The sequence below is a fragment of the Siphateles boraxobius genome, unplaced genomic scaffold (genome assembly GCF_051911475.1).
Source record: "Siphateles boraxobius isolate OS27281-9 unplaced genomic scaffold, OSU_SipBor_1 41, whole genome shotgun sequence".
Lineage (NCBI taxonomy): Eukaryota > Metazoa > Chordata > Actinopteri > Cypriniformes > Leuciscidae > Siphateles > Siphateles boraxobius.
In genome coordinates, this window is record NW_027509042.1 from 25823763 (window position 1) to 25851542 (window position 27780).

The 27780-nt window shown below is 37.5% G+C and overlaps 1 protein-coding gene across 7 annotated transcripts in view; it reads right to left on the reverse strand.

The window, feature by feature from the left end:
• Window positions 1-27780, reverse strand: part of rptor (regulatory associated protein of MTOR, complex 1) — a 389484-nt gene that overhangs the window by 164077 nt on the left and 197627 nt on the right. For all 7 annotated transcript variants that reach the window (XM_077199050.1, XM_077199052.1, XM_077199048.1 and 4 more), the window contains 3 exons: window positions 9252-9352; window positions 6155-6299; window positions 2793-2868 (listed from right to left, as the gene is read on the reverse strand). In XM_077199050.1, coding sequence (XP_077055165.1) covers window positions 2793-2868; window positions 6155-6299; window positions 9252-9352 — 322 coding nt within the window. The remainder of the gene's footprint in view (window positions 1-2792; window positions 2869-6154; window positions 6300-9251; window positions 9353-27780) is intronic.

The window sequence follows — 27780 nt, forward strand, 5'->3', positions numbered from 1 at the left end:
TCACCCAGCTTGGACGGCACCCCAGTCTTTCTCTGGGAAGGTAACCCAGAGGAAGAACAAGGGCGGGGCCCAGAGGTGGGGACTGCACCAACGCTTTTGACGAAGGCGAGTCTAGATCTCAACACCGAGATGGCCATGTTCCCGCAGTGAGAACATGACGTCGACTACGTCTGACGTTATCGACTGAAAGGGAACAGGACATTAGCAACTCTCTAATTTACACAGATGCACAAACACACACACACTTACAAGCATATAAAAATGATTGAATCCCAAAAGTAACAATAAAGACAAGGGTGAATGTGTGTGTCAGCAATATGAATGCCAAAAATGGAATCCGTTGCACTAAACACAAATTACATCAGGCTGAGAACTCAACCTTACTGCAACCATTATACAAAACAGACACTAAATTCCAAATCTCTGAAAGTCACAAGAGTCAGTCCTAGAGATGCACCGATTGATCGTCTGGTGACCGGAATTTGACGATTTTCGCATGATCGGCCATGACCGGCGACCGGCCGGTCAGTCTGACATATGCCGGTCAAATGCACTCTGGCATTGCATGATTAACATTGCTCAACATCAGCATCACACGTGCACACGGAACGCACATGTAGGAAACCTTGTGAATTACGGCCGTTTCACACCGCAAGTGTGAGCAGCGCGTATTTTTTTCGGCATGCATGTTAAGCTTCTGTTCACCAATTTCTGCTTGTTAAATATACTATAGTATGATGTTTTGTCAAAAATAAAGTAGGTATATTGAACTATCAACTAAGATGTTATTATAGTGTTTGTTCCAATATTCAAACTAATGAATCCTTACCTTTTTAATAGGTATGATAAAAGGGATACTTTTTACAAAAAAGAATACACTTGAAATATTGTTAAAATTGTAATTGTTGTTGTAATTGTAACCTATTTGTAATTGGTTAAAATTTCTAATTGTAAAATATGTATATCTAGATAATTTCTTTTGTCCTTGCGTTCTTTGGGACCCTGTGACACTCCTGTGTGAAAGGCTAATTAATATGCAGCTCATTATATATGTGGCACATTATCCGGCCTGTGTCTTCTCAGGTGTGAACACGCCTCCACGCATATTGCCTTTCCAAACAAAAGGTGTCTTATAAAATTTAAATCAATGTATTTTTTTGTGTAAATGATTAGGCAGGATGATTTTCAGATCATTTTGAAGCATAAACTCTAGGCAACAACACTCATTAGTCAAAAGTCTTGTAGACACTTATTTAGTATGTGTTTTGTTGCGTTATTTCAGACACTTTAAGTTTTAGTTTTTTCAATAACCATGCATAAACAATATTCTCTGAAAAAAATACAAACATGTACATACATGTTGCTCACATATTACGGTAGCCCCGTTTGTGCTATATAGAGTGAATTTACACCTTTGCCATTAACATGTTTATAAATAACTGAAAAAAGCACAAATGTCAGAGCATGTCAAAACACCTCCAGGACCCAGAAAACCCCTCAGACCCCTGAGGGTTAATCAATGAATGCATTCACACCGGGAGCAGCGCAAGAGCGTCTAGCAGGAGCGTCGCGTGAGCAACAGTGAAGCGGGGGTTTTGGCACAATGTCTATTTTTGCTGCACTGCTCATAATCAATTAAAGTGAAAGGAGACTTTTGATGGACAAAATAAATAAGATTTCACACAAAAAGTGCCCAAAATGCACAGAATTTGCATGTCTTGTGTGTTTTAACAAGAACTGGAGTAGGCTATGTCAGAAAAGAAAATTAATTTTCTTTTTGAAATGAACACATTTTTTAGTTGGATATTGGATGTGAAAAGAAGGAAATGGTTCTTCCATAACACTGCACTTTAGATGTGTGTGAAATTCCCACACCAGGATCAATTTATATAGTTCTATTTTATAGCGATTACTGTTCAAAAAAATTTCTATGCAAAATGTAAAATGTTCTACTAAAGAAAGAGAGAAAATAAATATTTGTGTGTGCTGTAAATGGTTAGAAAAAATGAAATCGCAATCAGCTAAAATCGGCATTGGCAGGTCAAACTGAATAAAAAATCGGAAATCAGACTCGGCCTAGAAAATTGTAATCGGTGCATCTCTAGTCCATTGGAAGACATTTTGAAGGGAATCTCAGAAGGGAAATTAAGCTGTAACAGCAGAAGGTATATCCAAAACAACAGGTTACTGCACCTAATATTCAGTAAAACTGAGCACAAAACAAGAATAGGTGGAAAAAGGAAGTAAATAAAACCATCAGAGCCATGGCTTAACAATTAGCAAGTGTCCATGAGAGAAATTAAGGTTTGAATATGACATCCTAATTTCTGTCTTGGTCTGTTGAAAATTATTATAATAATACTATAATAATTTTATTTAGATAGACCAGATCTTAATGTGGGAGAGGCAATGAAACATTTAGCTGAACTTCAGATTCTTTTTCTGTGGTTGAAGTTAACTTAATATTCCATTTCTATACATAATATTTTTAAAACATTTACAGACACTAAAAAGGCATGGTACTAATAGAAAACTGAACAGCATTAAAAAAAGAAATTGCACTCAGAGGGGTGGTGTGACCAGATTAAATTCAATGACTAAAAATGGGGAATGTACAATTCACTTTGAGTATGATTAGAGATTGTACAACTAATTAATCATAAGTAGGACTACTGTGCTAATACGAGGAAAAGGAACAATAGATGTAAGAGACACTTAGAGAGAGTTACTGATCAGGTAATAGCCCTTTCTCAGTCTGATATTCACTCAGAGCCAGTATAAGTCATGCTCACCCTGAAGGCTGTGCCCTCCTCGATGATGGTGGGAAGCTGGGAGAGGCAGATGTCCACCGCAAGGTCCCATGCTTGCCTGGACACACACACACACACACACACACACACACACACACACACACGCCACACTGGTCAATCCCACAATCAAGTTTCTTGCTGTGAGAGTCTAGGCTTTGACCACATGAAAAGATGCACTGTCACATTTTTTAACACACTCATTATTAAGGGAGAGAGGAGCCTGTAAATGTACCCGTTTGAAATCTTATTTAACTTCTACACTTAAAGGGTTAATTCAAATCACCATTCTGTAAACACAAAAACTAAAAATGAAATGGGTATAAACTTTTCCTGTAAATGAATAAGACATTTGGTTCTCAATTGTTTTGCAACAGGGCCGAAATTTTATTTAATATAACCTTGAGCCAGTGGCATGCATTGTCGATTGAGTGGGTTTGTTTTGAGCCCCTGCTCTTTTAATCGTGAAAGTGTCCTTTTCGGTCGCATCGCGGAGCCCCGCGAAATATGATTTCCCCCGCCCCGGAACGCAATTTCGACCCTGCCTCCGCAGAGGTCTGTGCACGCCACTGCCTTGAGCAGATTTGTTCATGGTTTTTGAGGACGGGGGCAAGTTACATAATTATCCATGTTGGGATCTGCCTAATTTGGCTAGCCATCTAATGACAGATGGATCTGCACCAAAATACCGTAGTTTTTGATTGGACACATTCCTTTTGACGTCAAAAGATACGGTATTGGAAGTGTTTTCACTTCCTTTTTAAAAATGAATTAGCCTATTTATCTCACTATACTAAATCTGTATAATTATATGGTTAGTTGCACGTACTGCAGCACGAATTGAGAAGCACTGCTTTATAGTATCTGCATGTAATCTTCACTGCACTTCTCAAAGGCTGCATGTTAAGTTATTACAGAAGCAGCACTGAACTTTCAGACCTCCATCACACACTGAGGTTTAACATAGCTTTTTTTTTAACATTGCTGTATTTTCCTTTGCAACATAGGCTGAGAGAATTGCTTTGATCAAAGAACCCGCAACACTTTGGGTATATTTAATTCATGACATTACATAACACATCAAAAGTGTTGTCCACTGAAGAGCCAGAACTACAGCTATGACTATAATACGCTTTAATAGTCTCTAATCAACAGGATTTCTCCCAGTGGAATGTAAATATACAAAGAGAGTGACCCCACCATCATTAGGCCAGCTTCAATAATGGATCATGACAACAGGCATAGGGCCTTTCTTCAGGCTTTAGTATTCTCACTCCACTGATCTATTGTATCTTGCAAGTTTTGCGGACTGATCTGCTTTTCCCTCTTATTAATATTATTTTGTGTTCTAACTTTTTCAGAGAAGCTCTATATGCTATACTTCCCTTCCCACTGCTGCTTCAATATGTGTCGCCCCATGAAAAAAAGGTCTCCTACGAGACCTTTATTTTATTATTGTTTGTATTGATTATTAATAATATAAATTACTTGTGTAATATGATGATAAATTAACCAATTTGTTGTACTAAATTAACATGTTGAATTGGAAGCCCTAATAATAATGATGGATACTGCAATGATCATTTCACAAAGATCATTTACATTCTCTCTGTCTGTTTCCTGTATTGTTTCTCACTCCTTTACTCCCTTCCCTGCATTGGCATGTCTCCTAATAGCGGAAGGCACCATATTTCCTCTAAAATGTTCCCGTAACTCTTTCCTTACCAAATGTTCCCTCTGTTTCCTCTCTCCATTTCTCACCTCCTGTTTCATAAGCTCAGAAGAACTTTCTGCCCAGTGTAACTAAAGAGCTCTGATGCTCCATTATGAAACTGAAATCTATTACCCTCTTGCTAATGGCATTTTATGAAATTCAAGCTGCAACTACTGTGAAGAACAAAGCACTTTTTCTATTCCATCGTAAACTGTTGAGGATTACACAATGCAGGTTTAGCCAACAGCATGATACTGATGATAGAAAACAGGGGGAGAGAGCTGGGGAATGAAAATTCATAATATAGGTCATGTAAAATGCAGAGGGAGAGAGCTATGAGTAAAATACCAATGTACATAAATGAGTAGTGCCGTTCACTGTGGGAATAAAAGAAAAAAACTCTCTTTCTCCGTGGGATGTTGTTTAAAACCTGGCGTATCGATTTGACTTCTAGTAGAAATATAATAAACAGAATGTTACTGTTACTGAGAGGTTGTGACTTGAGTTGAAATCATGGTTACCTCAACACTGTTACCAGTAGTCAATAACGAGTGAAATTTTATGATTCACGAGAACAATTTTGCCACAACAAAATAATGCGCTATCGAATACAAAACTTTAATTAAAAATGTAATTTAAATATTTATTTTGAAATTTATTAAATATCAAGAAAAATATTAACATTTAAAGCATTACCTTAAATATGTTATTGAAATATTACTTTAATTAAAACAATGGCATAATCCTTTGAAGCAGTTAAGTATAGTCCATAGTAAAGAACAAATACGTTGATTAGGATAAGTGTTTTTATCTTATCAGTATTGTGGTTTGATTAATATCAATGACACAATAGACAGTATCAGGACTATCAGGCTACATTTTCTCTGTAAATCATAAAACACAAGTGACATTTTGAGACAAAACAAATACTAAGGAAAACATATATTTTGAACTAAGTACTGAGAAAGCATGGTACTTCTTTATTTTAATATCGACTTTGAGTAATTCCTTTAACCATTTTACCCAGAATACGTATGCATACATTTTAAACTATAAATTACAAACTATAGTGATTTGTTCACTCTGCACCTGATTCTGATTTTTAGAAAAGGGGTTCTCTTCACAGTTATTTTGCAAGTGAAAACTCCAGAAATGTCCTTATCAGATATGTTTAGACAGTGTAGTCAATGTCCAGTGTAAATACATCAGTTGCCATTGTAATGGCTTAACATGATGCCAAGAGTCTGTCTTCTACAACATATAAGAGTACCTATTATTGTGTAAACTACTGACAACTTGACATTTTTATCTGTGCTCATGACCATCACAACATCTTGCTGTGGTGCTAAACTAATGAGTTGTATGACAAATTATACGACTCTAAAGGCAATATTGTATTTGACTCATTCATGCATATTTTTTGACTGTAATAAACAAAGACTGTGTGAACGTAGACATGTACATATAATAATGTCTACATTATTGTAAATACATATAGCACCTGAAATCTAATGTGAAGATTCGGACTCAAAAGTAGATACACCAAAACAATGAGAATTTTGTCCAGTCTGAACAAAGGTTGCACATGTTAGGGAAAATAATGATATATGTGTGTTCACATCCATACACTTACCACATAGCGTGCATGTATGTAGGTGGCAACCTGGGGCTGCTGACTGGTGTACAGTTATATGACCTCATAATTCTCTCAGCCAATAGGAAATTACGAAATAGACTGGCCACCAAAAGATCCTGACGAAATAATTTCTGAAAGAGATCTATAGAGAAAGAGAGAGAACATTTTTTTATTAAATGCTTTATGTTTTATGTGATAACAGGTAACTTACTTAAAATCCTAAATTCTGTTGTGTGAAATGCTCAGTCTTAATGAGATACAATGATTATTATGTGTGTGCATGGCAGACTAAAGCCTAGGGAATCATATACCCACAGAATCAAGCTTGGTTCCTCCTCAGGAAAGAGACAGAAGCAAATCTTCAAAGCTTGTGTTCTGTGCTGCTAGTGTTTGAGAATTTACCTACATATCTTGTCCTTTAATGAAGAATACTGTACGAACTGCCAGCAAAGCATTGACAGAGCTTGTGAATGCACAAACAAGCATCATTATACTTCTTTATACAACAGTTAGTTTTGGTCCTGTAATCTGACTGGCCAAGCAAGCAATGGTAAAAGTGATGACATTCAGTATAACAGCACCAGGATGCGTCACCATTTATCTCACTTCTATTGTCTGTGTTTACTGCTGGCAGTCTGAGTAGCTCTAGGACATGCAACGACTAAACCTAATTTAGCTTTTGGAACTATTTTGTATTAAGAAGCAAATATAAATTTAGAAAATGAACTTGCCAAATTGTGTCTAAACTAGGACTGAGCAATACATGGAAGATAAGTGAAATTATCGCAATTTATTTGCTGACAATATACAATTAAGAATATTGTGAATATCGCGACTGTGTAACATGTTAAAAGTTCATCTTATAAGACAGTAAACAAATATCAGGACTTACAAGGACTTTAAGCACTACTTTTTACAGGACTACAATCAGAGATCTCATTTATAAAAACAAAATCTTTCTTTATTATCTTTTAAATTCTAAAAAAGGTAAATATATAAATAAAAATAAACTAATAAAACTAAATGGTGCAGCACATGCAATGACTGCGGTAACTTTAACCATTGAAAGAACAGTTTAGCCTGTACATAAATGATCTCCCGACTGTATGCAATGAGTCTGAGATTCAAATGTATGCAGACGACACTGTCATTTATGTACATGCGCCGAACAAGCAGCAAGCAGCATATAAGCTCACGGCAGTGATGGACGATTTTATGCAATGGCTTAGTGATTCCTGTCTTTATTTAAATATAAAGAAAACAGCATGTATGTTCTTCACAAAGAGGTCAACAGATAATTCTGTAGAAAATATTTATATTGCAGGGGAACAACTGTCAATGGTATCTGATTTCAAATATTTAGGTATAATAATTGATTCTAATTTAACATTTAAAAAACAAATTAAAAAAGTTATAATGCTTTATAAATTTATGTCAAATTTCCGTCATATAAGAAATTGTCTGACTACAAAGGCAGCTACAATATATTTTAATGCTATGATCATGCCATATTTGTTGTACTGTTTGACTAGCTGGGCACAAGCCTCCAGCACAACACTAAAAACATGTGCAGTTACTGTACCATCAAGCTTCTAAGGTGCTTGATAGGAAGCCTAATACCTATCACCACTGCTACTGCTTAAAAAAAACATAATTTAATGACTTGGGACAATCTTATTAAATTTACCGACTCTTGTCTTGTTTTTAAAATTTTACATGGCCTAGCTTCCCCACCACTAACTATTTTTATAAAACAAAAAAAAATACTGTTATCAGACATACAAGGTCTGTAACAAGAGGGGATTGTGTCATACAAATGAAAAGAACTGCTATGGGTCAGTCAGCTTTTTCTGTGAGAGCAGCACACATTTGGAACAGTTTGCCTGCGTCTATTAGAGACGTTGTTTCATATGGGCTATTTAAGATTAAAATCATGGCTAAAAGACAATCAAGTGTGTACTCATATTATGTAGTTTTTTAAATCATCTGATTCATGTTTTGATTTGTTGTCCTTGTTTAATGTATTTTATGAACTTTTATGAAATGTGTTTTAATGTATGTATAAGTATTGTTGATTGTCTGAATGTATTTTTATCGGTCATTACATCTGCCCAGTGACTGCAGTTGAAAATTAGCCAAGATGGCTAAACTGGCACATTTACGTAAGCGTTTATTAATGTCCACGGTCCCTGTAACTTTAAACTGATTAAATAAAATAGAAAATAAAATAAAAACACTATGACAAAGATATTGCTTTCCTTATTCAAAAATATTTTTTTCTCCCATTAATATATGGTTGACTTGAAGAATAAAAGCTGTATCATATACTTGGGTATTTATATGAGCAATATCACGCTCAAAGCCATGCAAAATGCCTCTATAAACAACATATTTAATTTGTAACAACATCTGTTCTATCCAGATCATGTCTTTTCATGGGGTTAAAAAAACTTTTTTTATTTTGCAAAAACATTGGGATACATATTGAATAACATCAAAATAAAGAAAAATATCAAGAGCTATATCACCAAACCTTAATCTAAAATTAGAATTCTTTAATCTCTTTAACTGTTAAAATCAGTTTCATACTTTGCAAATGTGCTGTTGTTCTGAATATCAGCATGTATAATATGTGATCTCCTCATGTGATATTACATAGTTATGGATTTTCATAGAGGGCAGCAATCTATATATGTTTTTTACACTCAATATTTTGAAGATGTTTTATTATAATCTTTTAAATTGTATGGGTTTTGTAGCAAAAAGGATATTAGTGGGGAAGTGGGATCGGAAAATGACTTAAATCCAAACTCAGCCCGCATACTGTAAATGACACTACACTGTGCATATTTACGTCACGTCACCATGTTAAGTGCATATGCAACATCTCTGCCATTTTTTGTTATTTTGTGGAACAACAAGCAAAGTAAACAGGCAAATCTGGGTTCTGAATGAGCCAAGTCATTTAACAGACGTTGATGATCAAAAATAATTTGTCACCCTTGTGGGAGGCCCTGAAAGGTCTGTGCTGTTGATTGACATGAAACTAAATCTTCAGAGATTGTTGAATAGCTGGACTTTTATCAGAACAAACCTCTCGGCAGGACGTTCCATGCAATTGTGTCAGTAATAGCTGTGAAAATCCAGTTCAGCTCTCCTAATGGTGTCCTTCTGTCATTCAGTCTGCCGGGGATCCTGAGAGAAATTAATAAGCACATACATGAAACCCAAAAAATCATATCAGCATTTCAAAATAAACAGAGATGTGATTGGATGTGAAGTGCTTTAAGTTTCAAACGTGTTGGTTCTCATTAGAGATAAAGTATAAATATAAAAGCACAGTAAACTTGCTTGTTTTTGAACTGATCCGATCAAACATGGAACTGACTTGAGCTGAATAATGACACCTTTGTTGTAGAGCTGCTTTATAGTTTAATTAAGTACATTTTCATAATTGATGAACTTTGTAACATTGACACTGTGATTGAACTAAACACTATCTTCTATAAAGCAGGTTTACAGCTGTAATTAAAAACTTAACACAACTTCATGAAAGAACTCCGTGACATTATTCTAAAGTTTTCTCTTCACCAAGTCACTCAACTCTGTCAAAACAACTCGCTTTGCACAGTGCGCAGTCTCTGCTCCGTATCTTCATCTAGATGGCGTGAAGAACGCGACCACAACGTGGGCAAGCCCGGCATTGGGATGTGCATCAAGGCGCCGAATAATATCCAGTTTGTCCGTAAAATGTGTTTGGTAAAACAATGGCCGGTAACATCCATGCTGTATGCCTATATGAGTGTGTGGTTTAACGATACTTATTAGCAAATAATCAGAATAATGAAAATTGCATGTAAACTGGAATGAAGAGTTCTGCTCATGTCATGTAAACATCTTATTGCAATTAAGAACTTACTCTGTTTATTAGAAATAATCACATTATTGGTGCACATGTAAACGTAGTATTATGTGGACTGAAAATGTGTATAACTGAATGAAGGCATGAGATCAGGTTTTGAAAGAATGACTAGCTGTGTTACAACTGTGATCAGTTTGGATTTTTGTACTAAGAGTTTTGAAAATGTACTCCTTACTTGTGAAAATAGTACCAAAGTGAATTAAAAAAAACTGTATACTAGTTGATATTACAACACTATATCATGTTGTCGCAATGTGCCAATAATCAATATTAAAAATCTATTGTTGCTATGAATCCCTACAGTAAAGGTGGACTGAGGTGTGATGGTGCAAAGTAAAGATGCTGTTGCTAAGCAACCATGACATCCTTTATACTGTAATTACTGATGGGACATCCCTCCAGTCCTGGTTTAGAATAATAATGTGTGTGCGTGTTGTGACCAGACTACTCTTTGCTCTTGGCTATACCCTGCCCCAAAAATAAATGAATTCTAAAAAACAATGAAAAACTGTTTCCCTTAAAGCATAAATAACACACTGATCATTAACACTTCGATTGATATCAGAAATAAATGCATTAACTGCCAACTAACAACTTTAACACAACATGTACAATATATCAAACTTTCCCCTCTACTGTATCCAAATACAAGTCTTGCAGCTCGTGAAGGTCTGGCAGAGGACTTGACATGCCCTTCAAGACCGGAGTAATCCTAATTTTCGGAACAGGATAATTTGTATCAGGAACCTCAAAGCCTTTTCCAGGTCAAGGTCATAAGAAGTGTGATTTCCTTATCTGTGAGCTTCTTCCTCCACATTACTACTATTGTTTCTGTGTGGCGAATTGACCTGTGCCCCAGCAAAAGGGCTGTTGCTGTAACATCACTTAAGTCAGGGCCAGCCACACTGACAATTTGCCTCAGCTTTACAGTTCTAGAGGCAAACAACTTCTGAGTGAGGCCAGGCACCTCATTTGTTATATCAATCTTGACAAGGGGCTCCTCCAAAAGCCAAAGTAAGGAGTCTGAATTGTCAATTATCTCAAAAGTGAAGAGTCCCCATATTTTAAAGGGTCCACAATAAAAAGGAGATACGCCATTCAGGTAAAACTTCCTGTAATCCAAAAAGAGACTAACATCAATTCCAAGTCCCTCCACCCTTTGTAGAATGACCTTGGTCACATTCCTCCAAACCAAATCAGCAGGTCGTGTTAAAAATATTTGAATGAATTCTAGACGAAATGTTGCCATTCTGCTTGGTAAATACACCAAGCCTTGTCCACTCTCATCCTTAGGTAGAAACAATACATTTTGTGGAACCGATCCCAAAAGAAGTCCACAAAAATCCTTTGCAGCTGAGATAACCCTATGGGTAGATCTACACAACACAGCTTATGCCAGAGAATCGAAGCTACCAAGTTGTTCATTATCAACAGTCTTCCCCTAAAAGATAATTGTGAATGAATCCACTTTCATTAGGCCAGTCTACCTACCATTTTCTCTACTATTACTTCCTAGTTTTTTTTTCAATCAGTTTTCTGATTCAGTTTGATTTTTCCAATCAGTTTTCTGTGTAACCATATCTCCAAGATAAACTACCAAACATTCGAAACCTCCCTTTTTCCAGGTTATTCTATCAGGTAAAACTGGTTGGCCTCGGTCCCATTTTCTAAAACCAATGCCTCACTCTTATCCCAATTTACTTTATTGGCTGAGATAGTTCCAGCATATTTTATAATACCCTCCATTTGGTTAATATCTCGCTGCCCATTAACCATGATTATTATACCGTCAGCATAAGTTGAAACCTGATAGTGTATATCACCATACAGCAAAGAAAAACTTTACATTTTTTATTGCAATTTATTCAGCAAAGGCTCAATAGCCAGAGAATAACATTCCTGAGTGCACAACTCTGTGTAATACCCCTAAAAACCTTGGTACTCAAACCACCATTGATTTTCAAAACACCTTCAATGTCCTGATTCATAACTTTGATCATATTAACCCTCTGGGGTCTAAGGGGTTTTTGGGGTCCTTGAGATGTTCTGACATGCCCTGACATTTGTGCCTTTTTCAGTTGCTTATAAACATATTAATGGCAAAGGTGTAATTACACTATTTAGCACAAACAGGGCTAGCATAATATGTGAGCAACATGTATGTACATGTTTGTATTTTTGAGGGAATATTGTTTATGCATGGTTATTGAAAAAAATAAAGTTTCTGAAATAAGGCCACAAAACACATACTAAATATGTGTCAATAAGACTTGACTAATGGATGTCGTTGCCTAGAGTTTTTTCTTCAAAATGATGTAAAATCATCCTGCCTAATCATTCACATAAAACAATACATTGATTTAAATTTTGTAAGACACTTTTTGTTTGGAAAGGCAATATTCGCAAGGGGCGTCAACGATTTCAACACCATCATGCCTATTTAGTGGTTCACACCTGAGGAGAAAATGGGGCCCGCATACTTAATGAGCGATTCATTCAGGTGTGTCACTGAGCCAGAAGAAAGATATACAGATCCTTCTCAAAAAATTAGCATATTGTGATAAAGTTCATTATTTTCCATAATGTAATGATAAAAATTAAACTTCCATATATTTTAGATTCATTGCACACCAACTGAAATATTTCAGGTCTTTTATTGTTTTAATACTGATGATTTTGGCATACAGCTCATGAAAACCCAAAATTCCTATCTCAAAAAATTAGCATATTTCATCCGACCAATGTTTTTTTAATACAAAAAAAGTCAACCTTCAAATAATTATGTTCAGTTATGCACTCAATACTTGGTCGGGAATCCTTTTGCAGAAATGACTGCTTCAATGCGGCGTGGCATGGAGGCAATCAGCCTGTGGCACTGCTGAGGTGTTATGGAGGCCCAGGATGCTTCGATAGCGGCCTTAAGCTCATCCAGAGTGTTGGGTCTTGCGTCTCTCAACTTTCTCTTCACAATATCCCACAGATTCTCTATAAGGGTTCAGGTCAGGAGAGTTGGCAGGCCAATTGAGCACAGTAATACTATGGTCAGTAAACCATTTACCAGTGGTTTTGGCACTGTGAGCAGGTGCCAGGTCGTGCTGAAAAATGAAATCTTCATCTCCATAAAGCTTTTCAGCAGATTTGGAGCATGAATTGCTCCAAAATCTCCTGATAGCTAGCTGCATTGACCCTGCCCTTGATAAAACACAGTGGACCAACACCAGCAGCTGACATGGCACCCCAGACCATCACTGACTGTGGGTACTTGACACTGGACTTCAGGCATTTTGGCATTTCCTTCTCCCCAGTCTTCCTCCAGACTCTGGCACCTTGATTTCTGAATAACATGCAAAATTTGCTTTCATCCGAAAAAAGTACTTTGGACCACCGAGCAACAGTCCAGTGCTGCTTCTCTCAGGGTTCGTACAGATTCTGTCAAATGAAATTCCAGGACTTTCAAGGACTTTTCAAGCACTACTTTTTTGGATTTCAAGGACTTCAATCGGCACTTATCAAACAATATCTTTATTATTATTTTTATTTATTTCATTTTATTTTTTTACTCAAATTAAACATATGGTATCTGATGTTTCACTTCATAGAGGTCAATCCATTGACCAGCGCTGTCAGGCATGGGAAATCCCATTGAAAGGATATTGAAACTGAATTTTTTTCCATTAATATATATGATTGACCTGAAGAATGAAAGTTGTATTATATACTTGATATCATGCTCATAGCCATAAGAAATAGCTCTATATCTCAGACGGGCTGCAGCATTGATTTAGCGTGAAACTATTTTATTTTTTCAAAAAAAAAAAAACACTTTTTGCAGAACGAGATACCGATACCGTAACCGATCCCTGAATTTTCACTGCATTTGTAATTTTTAAATGTATTAGTAGATAAACCAAAAGAATATAAATCATATTAGTTGGCTTAATTTGTTCATCAAATATATATTTCTTTCAATTATTTTCATGCTTAATTAAGCCTGTTAAGAGGCATTGTATGAGCTTCAGTTACTGTACATTATATTGCTCTATCATATTGTATCTTTCATTGAATAGCACAGCACATACTTAGCAAAGGATTGGGTCAGTGGTACAAATGTTTAGACACCAGTGAAATATCAATTATTTAATCTAATTTTAATACTACAACAAAAACTGCCAGCCTAATTAATGTGAATTTAAAACATTATTAAGCAGTCAGCAACAAAATAAGAACGAATAATCAACTTACAAATAAATACAATAGAACAAAGATAGGCTAGAAATGAAAAAAACAGTGTTTTTTGAGTTTTTCGGGTAGATCTAGTACAGAAATTTGAATAAAGTAATAAAATGTGAAAAAATTGCATATTCATTACTGGATAAATTAAATATACGTAGATGTATCTTTTTGTAAAGCTGAAAAGTGCAGCCTATTTAGTCAAGAGCAGTGAGTAATTTATTTGTCCATTGTTTGATTAACATTAAAACAGCAGTGGGTTTGTTAAACTGCCCCTTTAAGACCGAACGCACGGACCCCATTTGAACATGGCTACTTCACTTGAGATATAACTGACTTTGTTTACTAGGATACTCGCCAAGATGGCCGTTTTTACATAATTTTGTGTGAATTACAACACAAAAGTTGTACAAGCGCAAGACGTGAAAGACAATTTAATTCAGTATTCGCGCGCGGAGACGCTGGTTTGCGGGGGCGCGCGCTGATGTTTGCGTTCATGGAACTTCTTGACTGCAAACGTCCAGTAATAATGTAGGTAATCACTCGTTATACACAAATCAGATAACAGTTCATGTTTTACTTTACTTACATATACGAGTTAGTTTTCATCCAAATAATACGTGCTGAGTGAACGATCAGCAATCAAGAGCATTCAAACGGAACTGCGCTCACTCGTCAGTTAACGTTAATAATAAGCTACATGCCTCGTTTTATTTTCTTTGCCATTGACATCCAAATGAACTACACACCTTCCACTGATGTCTGTTTAAAGGGATGTGCTCGACCAGCTCGCGCGTCTGTGCCCTGCGCGCTCAATCCACTGCGTGGTTTCCTCTGATCAGCTTGCGCACCACAGCTATGTGTTACTATACACACGCTGCCTGGTAGGCCTATCGGTTGTTGGATTCGGAGTATTTTTACATGAGCTCGGTATCGGTGCATCCCTATTTTTAATAATTCAAGCACTTTTCAAGTACCTCTTCAAAAATATGTCTGTTTTCAAGGGTTTTCCAGGACTTAAATTTAAAAAAAGTCAAATTCAAGTACTTCAAGCACTTTAAGCACCTTGTACGAACCCTGTTCTCTGTAGCCCAGGTCAGGCGCTTCTGCTGCTGTTTCTGGTTCAAAAGTGGCTTGACCTGGGGAATGCGGCACCTGTAGCCCATTTCCTGCACATGCCTGTGCACGGTGGCTCTGGATGTTTCTACTCCAGACTCAGTCCACTGCTTCCGCAGGTTCCCCAAGGTCTGGAATCGGTCCTTCTCCACAATCTTCCTCAGGGTCCGGTCACCTCTTCTCGTTGTGCAGCGTTTTTTGCAACACTTTTTCCTTCCCACAGACTTCCCACTGAGGTGCTTTGATACAGCACTCTGGGAACAGCCTATTTGTTCAGAAATTTCTTTCTGTGTGTTACCCTCTTGCTTGAGGGTGTCAATGATGGCCTTCTGGACAGCAGTCAGGTCGGCAGTCTTACCCATGATTGCGGTTTTGAAAAATGAAACAGGCTGGGAGTTTTTAAAAGCCTCAGGAATCTTTTGCAGGTGTTTAGAGTTAATTAGTTGATTCAGATGATTAGGTTATTAGCTCGTTTAGAGAACCTTTTTATGATATGCTAATTTTTTGAGATTTTCATGGTTTTCATGAATTTTGGGTATTCATGAGCTGTATGCCAAAATCATCAGTATTAAAACAATAAAAGACCTGAAATATTTCAGTTGGTGTGCAATGAATCTAAAATATATAAAAGTTTAATTTTTATCATTACATTAAGGAAAATAATGAACTTTATCACAATATGCTAATTTTTTGAGAAGGACCTGTATATATATATACAGTTGGAAGCATCTCATTTTTTTATATATTTTTCCATGTCTAGTAATTGTGCAGTTAATTCTCATACTGTATTTTCAGTTTTGGAATATGTATCCTCTCCCCAAATTTGTCACTAATAAAACTCAATAAAAATTATTTAAAGAAAAGTATCAAAAGAACAGTATTTATCTGAAATAGAATCTTTTGTAACACTACCGTTCAAAACTTTGGGGTCAGTAAGTATTTTTATTTTATTTTTTGGGGGAAATAAATAAAATAAATCAATACTTTTATTCATCAAGGAGGAATTAAATTGATCAAAAGTGACATTAAATACATTTATAATGTTTCAAAAGATTATATTTCAAATAAATGCTGTTGTTTTTAACTTTCTGTTCATCAAAGAATCGTAGAAAAAATGGTACACAACTGTTTTCAACATTGATCAAAATGATGCTGAAAATTCAGCTTTGATCACAGGAATAAATAATATTTTAAAATATATTAAAAAGCAAAAACAGTTACTTTAAATTGTAATAATATTTCACTATATTACTGTTTTTTGTTGTTGTATTTTTAATTAAATAAATACAGCATTGGTGAGCAGAAGTGACTTCTTTTAAAAACATTAAAAATCGTACCGACCCCAAACTTTTGAACGGCAGTGTATATATATAATCCAAATATAAATGAAAGTCAAAAGCACATTTTTAGTCATTCCTGGAGACAAGTCCTGTTCAAATAGGCTATATGGGCCATTCTAGAGAATTTGTTCAAAGTTAGAGTTGGAAACATCTTGAAAAGAAAATTGTCTTTTCCCATAAATTTCTAATAAAGTATTATTTTTAAAAGTATTTTAAAGTTAAGGATTCATTAGGTAAGGAATAATTGACGACAGCCCGTTGAATTATTAGAAAAATAATGCACACCCGAGGTGGTAATGCGGTCACGACGCGAAGCAGAGTGGCCGTTACACCTCGGTGTGCATTATTTTTCTAATAATTCAACGACCTGAAGAACAGCATAATTGAACAGCAAGTTCACTTGTTCACTCTTTATATCATGTAGACTACCTTTTTTAGGTAATAATCGCTCTTCTGCAGCTTAAAGGCAACAACCCCTCAGATAGGTAACTCCTCCACACTAACAGCCAACAGGTCATTCCCCAAAACTGCCCAAAACACTCTGTAAAACTCCACAGGGAGTCCATCTATGCCAGGGGCTTTACCCCCCTCCATCTCTTTCAGAGCAATGAGCAGCTCCTGCTCACACACTGGCCTCTTTAGCTCCGCTTTTGAGCTCTCTGAAGCAATGTGTAGACCTTCGTAGAAGTGAGCAGACAAATCATCATCATTGCTGTACAGTCCAGCATAGAACCATACTGCTCTCTACATTCTTTCTCTCAAGACTGAAAAAAAATTAGAAGTGGCATCTATTTGTGAAAGGTTTAAAAACTGAGATTGAACCAATGCTCCTTGTGCCCTAATTCCTAATAGATCTATAAGAATAGATTTTTTGGATTAAAGAGTCTCCATCTTTTGTAACATCACCCACATACTGTAATTCAACTTTTTCAGTTTCTAACTTTTTCATAGATTATGTTATGTCCTGGGTAACATTGAAAGTGTACTGTTGACAAGGCATCATTTTTTTAACCTTCCCAACATCCCACAACTTTTTTCGCCCGTTATACAAAAATTCGGATCGATTTTCACCGTTTTTTGTGTAACAAACATTTTGAGAGGTGTTTTAAAAATTCAGAGCCACCGTATAAGCGAACACCAAAATCCAGAATGGGGTCTGACATGTTGATCCACTTAATCTCACCACAAAGCTCTGTATGACAAACAAAGCACAGAATACAAAGACACAGAATATAAAGAACCATCAAACTGAGCCACTGACATCCTGAAGTAAACTTTGAATAGCTCGGGATAATCCCACAGCTCCTTGATAAGGAGGTGGAACTGTCCTTCCTCTCCACGCAATCTCAGGATTGGATGGACCCAATATTTCCTCTTTTTTCTCTTTTTAAGAAGAGAGAGGACAACAAAATCATCTTCACAGTTTGAAGACTCCATTTTGAATTGTTTTGCGATTTTTTTTTACAACGGATTCATTAATAGGCATCGGACTCAGTGTGCAAAAACGTTTAAACAGAAATGGTGTGAATATTAAGAGAAACTGGGGAAAACCTAGGTCACACCTATTCTCATAGCAAACTCTGCCCCATCGCTCAGAGAGAGAGAGAGAGAGAGAGAGAGAGAGAGAGAGAGAGAGAGAGAGAGAGAGAGAGAGAGAGAGAGAGAGAGAGAGAGAGAGAGAGAGAGAGAGAGAGAGAGAGAGTCAAAAAAACAATTTCCTACTTTCAGTCTGTGACAACAAGAAAACAGATATTCTGGGAGGACAAAAGTCATTGGTCAACGATTTCAATTCTCACCTTAAGGGGTGAAGGTGATCTTGGTTTTCATCACAGCAGCTGAGCTGAGGTAATACCATGGAGAAGAACAGTTAACCAATGCATAAAACTGATGGGGTACAAAACCCTGCTGTATTTCTCCGTTTTACACAGATGTGATATATCCACAATATAAAGATGATATGTGGATGTGTATAGATAAGACCAGGATTGAAAAAAAACCACAACAAATACATGAATAGCTCTGACTTAGGGCCCTTTCACACCTACCTTGTTTGGTCCAGACTTTCGGACTTTTCAGTTTGGTCCGAATCAAAATTGCAGGTGTGAAACCTCCCAAGGACCACGGCCCGGACCAAAAAGATTAAATTTGGTCCGACGAAAAGAGGTAGTCTCGGTCCGGATCAAACTGAACAAAGGTTTGGTTCGTTTCTAGTGTGAAAGCATTTCTGTATGGTTCGGACTTTCAGACCTTTCACAGGAAGTTCCGGTGGTTCCCGCATAGCCGAAAAAACTGAAGATTGCAGGAAAAATGAGCCGTACACACATGAGGAGAGGAGGAGACGAGGTTTTTAATTGAAGTATGGTCTGATGACATAATTAGAAGTCAACTGGAAAAAAATCACACAAAAAAGAGCTCGCATGATTGCTTGCAGTCTTCTCCTCCTTTCCTGCCGGCGACGATAAAATGTTCGCACGACGAGGATGTTCATTTGGCGAATTTGAACTAGCCTTGTGTATAGTTGGTGCTGCAGGTAATTATGCCATAACAATAACAATACAGTTGCAACGATATGCGTCTGTTCATTCAGAATGTCAAAGTTACCCGCCGCATTGACAACACGCTGACGTCAGACGCATGTCCATTTACAAACCAATCAATGTCGAGATGCAGCCCACATAGATGATGACGACAGGACGCAAGTATGTCACGTAAAGTTCTTTAGTGCGCTTGCATAATTGCAGTGTGAAACCAAACCAAAACTTTCTGAAAGTATAAAATGTATCAAAATGTGAACTTTGGTTCGGACCTTCAGGTGTGAAAACGCCTTTAGAATCTCCTAATTAAATTAAATCTGACATTACTGAATGTACCTTAAATCCATGGTCACATCAGTCATATCAGACATAGTGGAAGTGGAAGTGTTTAGGAACAGCAGCAACTCAGCCACGAAGTGGAAGAGCACACAAAGTCACAGAGTAGCATCACCGAGGTGCATAGTACATAAAAGGCGCCAATGTTCGGCTGATTTATAGATTACGATTATATAACTTCCATTGGCATTAATATCAGCACAAAAGCTCCTGTCTGGCAGGAGCATCATGGGATGGGTTTTCATGGTGGAGCAGCTGCATGCAAGCCTCACATCATCAAGTACAATGTCAAGCGTCAGATGGAGTAGTTTAACTCTAATGCTGTGTTGAAAACCCTGTAATACCTTTGTGTTTCAAAAACGAGCCCTAACCTCAACCCCATCAAACACCTTTGGAATGAACTGGAACTGAGATTGGGAGCTAGGCCTTCTTGTCCAACATCAGTGCCTGACCTCAACGGCAGTGGTTCAGAGAAGGGAAAATTGTTTTCTAGAAAAAAACAACAGACAGGGCATCATTTGGGTACTCTGTGTATTTAAAGGGACAATGTGTAGTTTTAAATTATTTTATCATCTAGAATCAATATTTTTATTCATATATATGTCCTCAATGGTGCACAAATACCTCTGCCCATGATCTGACTAATCCTCGTAAACGAAGATTTTATTATCTTTATATACATGGGATGGGGTAGGTCCACGGAGGCTTCCATGTCATTCCGCCAGCTTGAAAAACTATAATAGCAGAGAGGGTTAAAAAGTACCAGGCCAACGCGTTTCCACAACGCTTTTACGTTCAGAGTCAGCGTCACGTGACTGAAAGCAGCTGAACCGGACAAGAAGATTTGAGAGACGCTTGTCACTGCCCCGGCAAGTTTAAAAGGCCGCACTGCACAGTTATTTATAATGGAGGACCATACTTATGTGGAGCCAAAGGACCGGAGATTGCAAAAACAAGGTTTAATGTCGGGATAGCTTTTTCCAGGTGGAAAGAGTTGATGCAGGAGAAAGCTTTCAAAAGAGACGCTGTACTTGCCTGCTTTCTTCTCAACAGGTAACGTTAAGTCAATGTTACGGTCTACCGTAGGCTACCGTAGGTGCAACACGCATTTGAAAAAGCAAGGCGCTGTAGAGCACTATTCGTTTGAATGCAAAATACAATTTCACCACTAGATGGGAGAAATTCCTACACATTGTCCCTTTAATAGCTTTTCAAGTAGAATGTACATAAATAAATAAATAAATAAAACATTATGCATAAAAAAACGGCATTCCTCTCCTTCTGTATCCCTCTGTATTTGCTAGGGAGAGGTGGAGCTTACCCTGCCTTTTATCTAGCTTTCAGTGCAGACCAGTGTTGCCATTTCGCAACTTTTCACACTCCTTTAGCGACAAATCTAGCGACTTTTTGGACAAACCGTAGCAACTTTTCAAATGTTGCAAGTACTGTCCTGCAAGTGCGAGGTCTTGCTTTACCGCTGCACTCACACCTCTTTCTGCATCTTCTCTTTTCAGTGAGTGGCTGAGAGCCGGAACAGCACATTCCGTTGACCAAACGGCAGCTGACATTGAAGTGAATAAGCTGCGCATGTGCACACTGTGTTGCCACGGATCAATCCCTTATCAGCATCAACTTTGTTTTAAATTTAAACAATTTAATTTAACCATTTATTCTTGTCATGCACTTATATTACTTACTCACACTGCAGACAATGCAGACACATAAGTGACTACCAGCCGAAAGGATTCCATATTGGTAAAAGTTTATGGGTAAATTCATCACACATGCCAAAAAGGAGTTGTGGCGACGATGTGTCGTCAGCACCAACCCCTAAGAAAGAATGGCATTAGCTATCTTCAGTTTGGCTTTTAAGTTGGCTGGTACAGATGCTGAACCGCTGCCCCAGTGTGTTATGTCCACAGATTTGCTGGCAAATGATAGCTTGAAGCTATGCAAGTTGAAGGGCCATTAAGAAACCAAACACCCGACACCCAAAGACAAACCCTTAAATTTTTTTCAAATTAAAGTTATCTTGCCTTGCACAACAGAAATGCAAAATCAGACTACTGAGACTACTGATTTTGCAGGGCTAGCACATGTCTATTTCAGATATATCAAAAATTATGGGAGGATTATTGGTCTGGTCACTCGTGTCGAGCATTTAGCCCCTTTAGCCAAGTGTATAATTCATTGCCAATTTCAAACAAAAAAATGCCTTAGTCTCTGGAGTCAGTTTTAAACTTTACGTTTTTAAGTTTTAAAGCAGGCAGTGCAAATGGTAAATGCTATTAAAACACGGCCATTAAATGCACGCTTGCTTTCCTTGCTTAGTCAGGAAATGGGAGCCAAACATGAACAGCTCCTATTTCACACTGATGTTTGCTGGCTCAAAGGAGGTCGGGTTTTACATCGCCTCTTCGTATTGCATTCAGAGGTGAAGTCGTTTCTTGTTGATGCAAATTTTGACCTTATGCTATACCAGGACGTGTGGTTATAACCTGTGGTTGGGGCAGTTGTCAAACCTTGTAGACATTTTCGACAGGTTGAATTTGTTGAACACATCGATGAAAGGGAGAGATGCCAACATATTCCTTCTTTCAGACAAAGTCAGTGCATTCGTTGCCAAATTGGATCTTTGGTGTGATCGGCTGATTAATTAAACTGTTTGCAAGAGAAAGGGATAAATATCTCTACTTTGATTAACACAGTCGCTCAACATGTTGAAGGACTGAAACAACAATTCAGCTGTTATTTCAGTAAGGATTTTAGTTAATTTGCTTGGGTCAGAGATTACTTTAATTGCCCAGAAAAAGACCTTGCAGTTAATACGGAGGAGCAGTTAGTCGAATTAAAGAGCGACACCAGATTGCAACACCTCTATAGCTTTTGCTCTCGGTCATCGTTTTGGTTGAGTGTGATGAATGAATATCCTCAGTTGTCTCACGCCGCCCTAAAATTACTTCTTTCATGTGCATAAACTTATCTGTTGAAGGCCAGGTTTTCAAAATAGACTGCCTTGAAAACCAAGTACCGAAACCGGCTGCCGTTTGATGATGACATCAGCCTTGCGCTGTCCAACACTGAACCAGGAATTGTGCTTCTTTGTAAAAAAGAAGCAAGCACAGTTGCCCCACTGATTGATTTAACAATGTCATGGCTAATGAGACGCACTAACGAGACTATCTATCTATCTATCTATCTATCTATCTATCTATCTATCTATCTATCTATCTATCTATCTATCTATCTATCTATCTATCTATCTATCTATCTATCTATCTATCTGTCAAAAACAGATTATACATTGCTATATATATATATATATATATATATATATATATATATATATATATATATATATATTTGTTTTTTATGCTCTACTGGATTAATTGAAAAATGCACAGAAACACTCCAAAATCTAGTACAAAGCCTTCCCAGAATAGTGGAAGCTGTTATGGGGGACTAAATCCATAATGTATTTAGAATGCAATGGCATTATAGTCCCTGTTGGTGTAAACGTCCAATACTATGTATGTGACCCGTGCTGGCAAAATGAATCGGAATGCGCACAGGCTAATTAAGAGCTTCAGGCAAAACAAATGTAAATTTTGTCCTAGTCTAATGATCCCAATGCTGAAAATAGCATTTATATTGTATCTATAAGTATCTTTACTTGTACTTTTTTCTGAGAGGAGTACCTTTCCCTCGTCCATGAAAATTGCTGTTTTTCTCTGCTAGCTTCTCGACGACTGGCACTTCCACTCAGCACAAGTTTGGTATAATTTTAAAGTGTAAATTGCAGGTTACATTTTTCACGAACATAATGCAATGTGCTTATTAAACATAAAGATAAGAACCGCCCACCATTGCTTTGTATGTTTTTTTATACTAAAATGCTGAATATAATATGAAAAGTTGGTACTTTTTACAGTGGTTTTAAGCACTCCCTCTCCCTTCCACTAGGCTGGGCGTGAGGTAATAAAAGGGACTCCAAAGCCTAGAGTTACCGTTAGTCTAACGGCAAGTAGGCAAGCAGTTATATTGCGGACCTAACTCAGCTAGCAAAAATGGAAAACTATTGTGTTTGTGCGGGATGTACGAATACATCAAAAACGGGGGAGAGGCTCCACAAGTTCCCCAAGGACAAATGGCTGATTCGTGCCTGGGTGAGGTTTGTGGCTACGAAGCGGGCAGATTTTACGGGTGCCTCTGTGACTAAGTCAGCCGTCATATGCGGCGAACACTTCACTGCAGACGACATAAACACCTGTCAAACACAGCGATAGGGACATCGAACTCTTTTTTTCTTTCTGACAATGAGCATCTCTAATTAGTTGCGATTTAGCACACGCAATATCGCGTTCTGTCTGCAGATGCCAGCAAAAGCGCCATTGTGCCTGTGCAGTGTGTGCGCATCTCTAGAGCTCTGATTAGAACTAACGTTACTAGCACCATGTAAGTAAATAACGTCTTCAGTCGTTGTCCCTCCTTGCTATTCTACATGACGACAAGATTTTGAAAAGACTTTGGCTTGTTCCCTAATGTTATCCGGATTAGTACCAGGTTAACCTAGGCTAGCTCTAGCTACTCACCAGGACACCTGGCCAACCCTCCACTAATTTCTCACACCAAGGATTGATAACCCTTTGAGGGCCATGATTTCTGGCAATTTCCTCCCCTCTGTCACGCCTGACTTGTTAAAAATTGTAGGGCTGTGGGTCCATCAATAATTTGATGGCTTCCCACCTCCTCAGTCTCCCAGTCGTTCTCCATTGTCAAGCCACAAACAGTAGGAATCTAGCAGAGTATGGGTTGCAATGGGTTGCTACTCCCTCTTATGACATCATCACCCATTTACTGTAAAAAACATGCTACCTTTGAAGAAACCCCAATAAATGTTATTTTAACGCATTCTAAGTCAGAAATGTTTAAATATATACATATTGAGCACTTTAATTTACACATGAATTGGTTGTGGTGGTTAACCTGCAATTTACACTTTAAAGCGCAACATTCCAACTTTGTGAATATTCATTGCAAAATCTCTATGGCATGAATCTGAACCAATGAAATGTGATTTTCAAACTCCTGCTGATGTAAACATAAGCATGAGCTTACTCGTACTGACTGACAGATCCAAGGCGTGCGCACAAAGACGCCTCAGACAGCGTGCAATCCCGATATACTGTAGACATATACACAGAAGGTCTTAGGTTCAGTTAGGTCTTAATATATAGGCTGTTTGTTTCATTAATGTTAAAGGGACACTGTGTTGGAATTTATCCCGTCTAGTGGTGAAATTGTATTTTGCATTCAAACGAATTGTGCTCTCCAGCGCCTCGCTTTTTCAAATGCGTGTTGCATCTACGGTAGCTGTTATGTACCAAAAAGCTATGACAGGATGTCTTCTAATAGCACTTCGTTGAGTTTTCCTTCGGGTGCACAGGTTTTTTATTTCAACTTCTCCTGTGGCTCGGGATATGTATGGTCCGCCATTAAAAATAACAGTGCAATGCAGCCTTTTAAACTTGCCGGGGCAGTGACAAGCGCCTCTCACTGCTCTACTCCTCCGTTTCTGCGGCTTTCAGTTATGTGATGCTGGCTCTGAACGAAAACGCGTTGTGGAAACGCGTTGGCCTAGTACTTTTTGACCTTCTCTGCTATTATAGTTTTTCAAGATGGCGGAACGACATGGAAGCCTCCGTAGACCTACCCGTCACATGTATATAAAGATAATAAATTCTTCGTTAACGAGGATAAGTCAGATATTTGGCAGAGGTATTTGTACACCATTGAGGACATATTTATGAATAAAAATATTGATTTTAGATAATAAAATACCTAAAAAACTACACATTGTCCCTTTAAATAAACAATTGTGGTATCATGGGAAAAAAAGTTGAATATATATTTTTCCTATAGATATTTGGTTTTGACTTTGTGTGTGCCAAATTTGGTGGTATTACCAAAATTGACTTTGCTGACTACAAACAGGTATAGCTCATTCATTTTTTGTCTGACTCCAACAAATCATACACCATTTTGAAGGTTTTTTAAATAAATAACAATAACTCATGTTTGAAAATTTGCTTATTGTGACTCATTTTGCCAGCACAGGTCATATATTTTACATTTCTATATACATTTTTGTGCTCTCTCTCTTTCTCGATAAAATGTGTACATCAACATAATTTCTAATCAATTTAACAATTTATGTGTAAAACTATTTAAGTTGAAAAATTACTGGTATCATTCAAAATGCCTTTGAGAGAACTGAGTCAGTGATCATTGTTAGCTGAAAGACATGGAGCGAATAAATGACTGCAGATATCACTCTCATTTGTCTTTGTCCTGTAAAAACAGAGTAAAAGGAAAGAGATCTGAATGTAATAATGAGGACAAGATGTTGACATGTCTGCATGATGCTGATGGCAGAAAGCAGGCATAAGCCCTATTCGCACAGAATAACTATTACCTGGTGACCTCGAGTCATTTGTAATAATTGCGGAGTTTGTCTGATATATTTATCCCGTGCGAATCGGCCATGTCTGTAATTTGTAAAGTAAAAATTCCCCCGCAAATTACCTACTATATATCGCCGAACACCGAGGTCCTGTGATAATATTAGTCCCGTGCGAATCGATATCTCTGTGATTTGGCCGGATCGTATATCATTTTTTCAAGGTTTTTGTTTCATATGCGCCTTTTTATCCATCTTTCGCGAAGAATAGAGGCTGGTTTGGAGTGTTTTGATAGTATTTTGGGTGCTGGGTCATATCGCTATACACAACTACAAAATTTGCAGACAGTGAAAGCTGAAAATCATCAGAAGAGCAAAAACAAAAAGAATGATTAGATGCAGATGAATTACTTGTATAGCAGCATGCGGTAAGGAACTTTATTCTGTTTATGTCATAATAAATCATACAGCTAGACCTATAACGAAAAGAAAATTTCCAAGCGATAGCCTATTGACGTTATATCCGGGAGATAGGTCGGTAAATTTGAGTAAAATCACAGGCTTCGGTTATCCCGTGCGAATGCGCCACATGAAATTCAAATGTGGCACGGTAATTTATAAATAACACGAGGTCCCCAGAGAGTACTAATCCCGTGCGAATAGGGCTTTAGAAAGGTAGGTTTAGGACAATTTACTGTATATGTAATCCTGCTTATGTGACCACTTGCAAATATGTGCAAAGAGACAGAAATGTATACAAAGTATATTTATGTGGGTGGAACCAAAGTCTATTACAAATTCCAGAAAAAGTGACACCTGATAGTGAGAGTCACAGGCATCACAATTGTGTGTGTGACTGGCAGCAGTGGGCTCTATCTTCGTGATGAGTGGGTGAGTCAGGCAGCTCATGCTGGGCAGAAGCCTCAAGCAAATGTCATCGCCTCTAACGTGCCACTGACTAACACACTGCTGCTCCCAGATGCCATCTATGACTGCACACACACTTCTGTTAACAGCAGCCCCACAGCCAAATTGTACTCAAATCATTCAGCCAACTTACTTTCTTAATTTGTGTCCAATCATGAGTAATGTACCTGGTCTCCAGGAGCTGTATGTTTTATGGAGCACAATTTAACTTCTCGCTAGCTGAAGGTATAATTTAGTATTAGGGATGCACCGATACCGATACCAGTATCGGTATCGGCCCGATACCAAGCTCATGTACTTGTACTCGTACTCGTAAAAATACCCCGATACCAAAGACCGATACCTCATGTGACGCGTGACCTCACGTATATATCCTTAGCTTATATTTCTTAATTCTTATGCACACTCTTCCTGCAGTTATAGTGTTGCTAGATTTAATTGTACACTCTAATATTTCACTTTACACTTTCGGCTGTGATTACATTGTTACTCAGTGTTATGTTAAACATTTGTTCTGTGATTTCTTTGGCACTATATGACAAATTTGATTGTCTTGTTGTCTGTGATTTCTTTAGCACTTTGTGACAGGCAGGTAAAAATTACATTCATTATGTCCTTGGTTTTGCCCTTTGGAGGTTATTGGACACTGTGAAATGTGGGCTTTGAAAATTTGTGATAAGCACATAAGAATGATTTATTTTTTTAAGTTTATTTAAGTTGTTGAAAATAAACATGCTGATATGTTCATTAGTCTCATT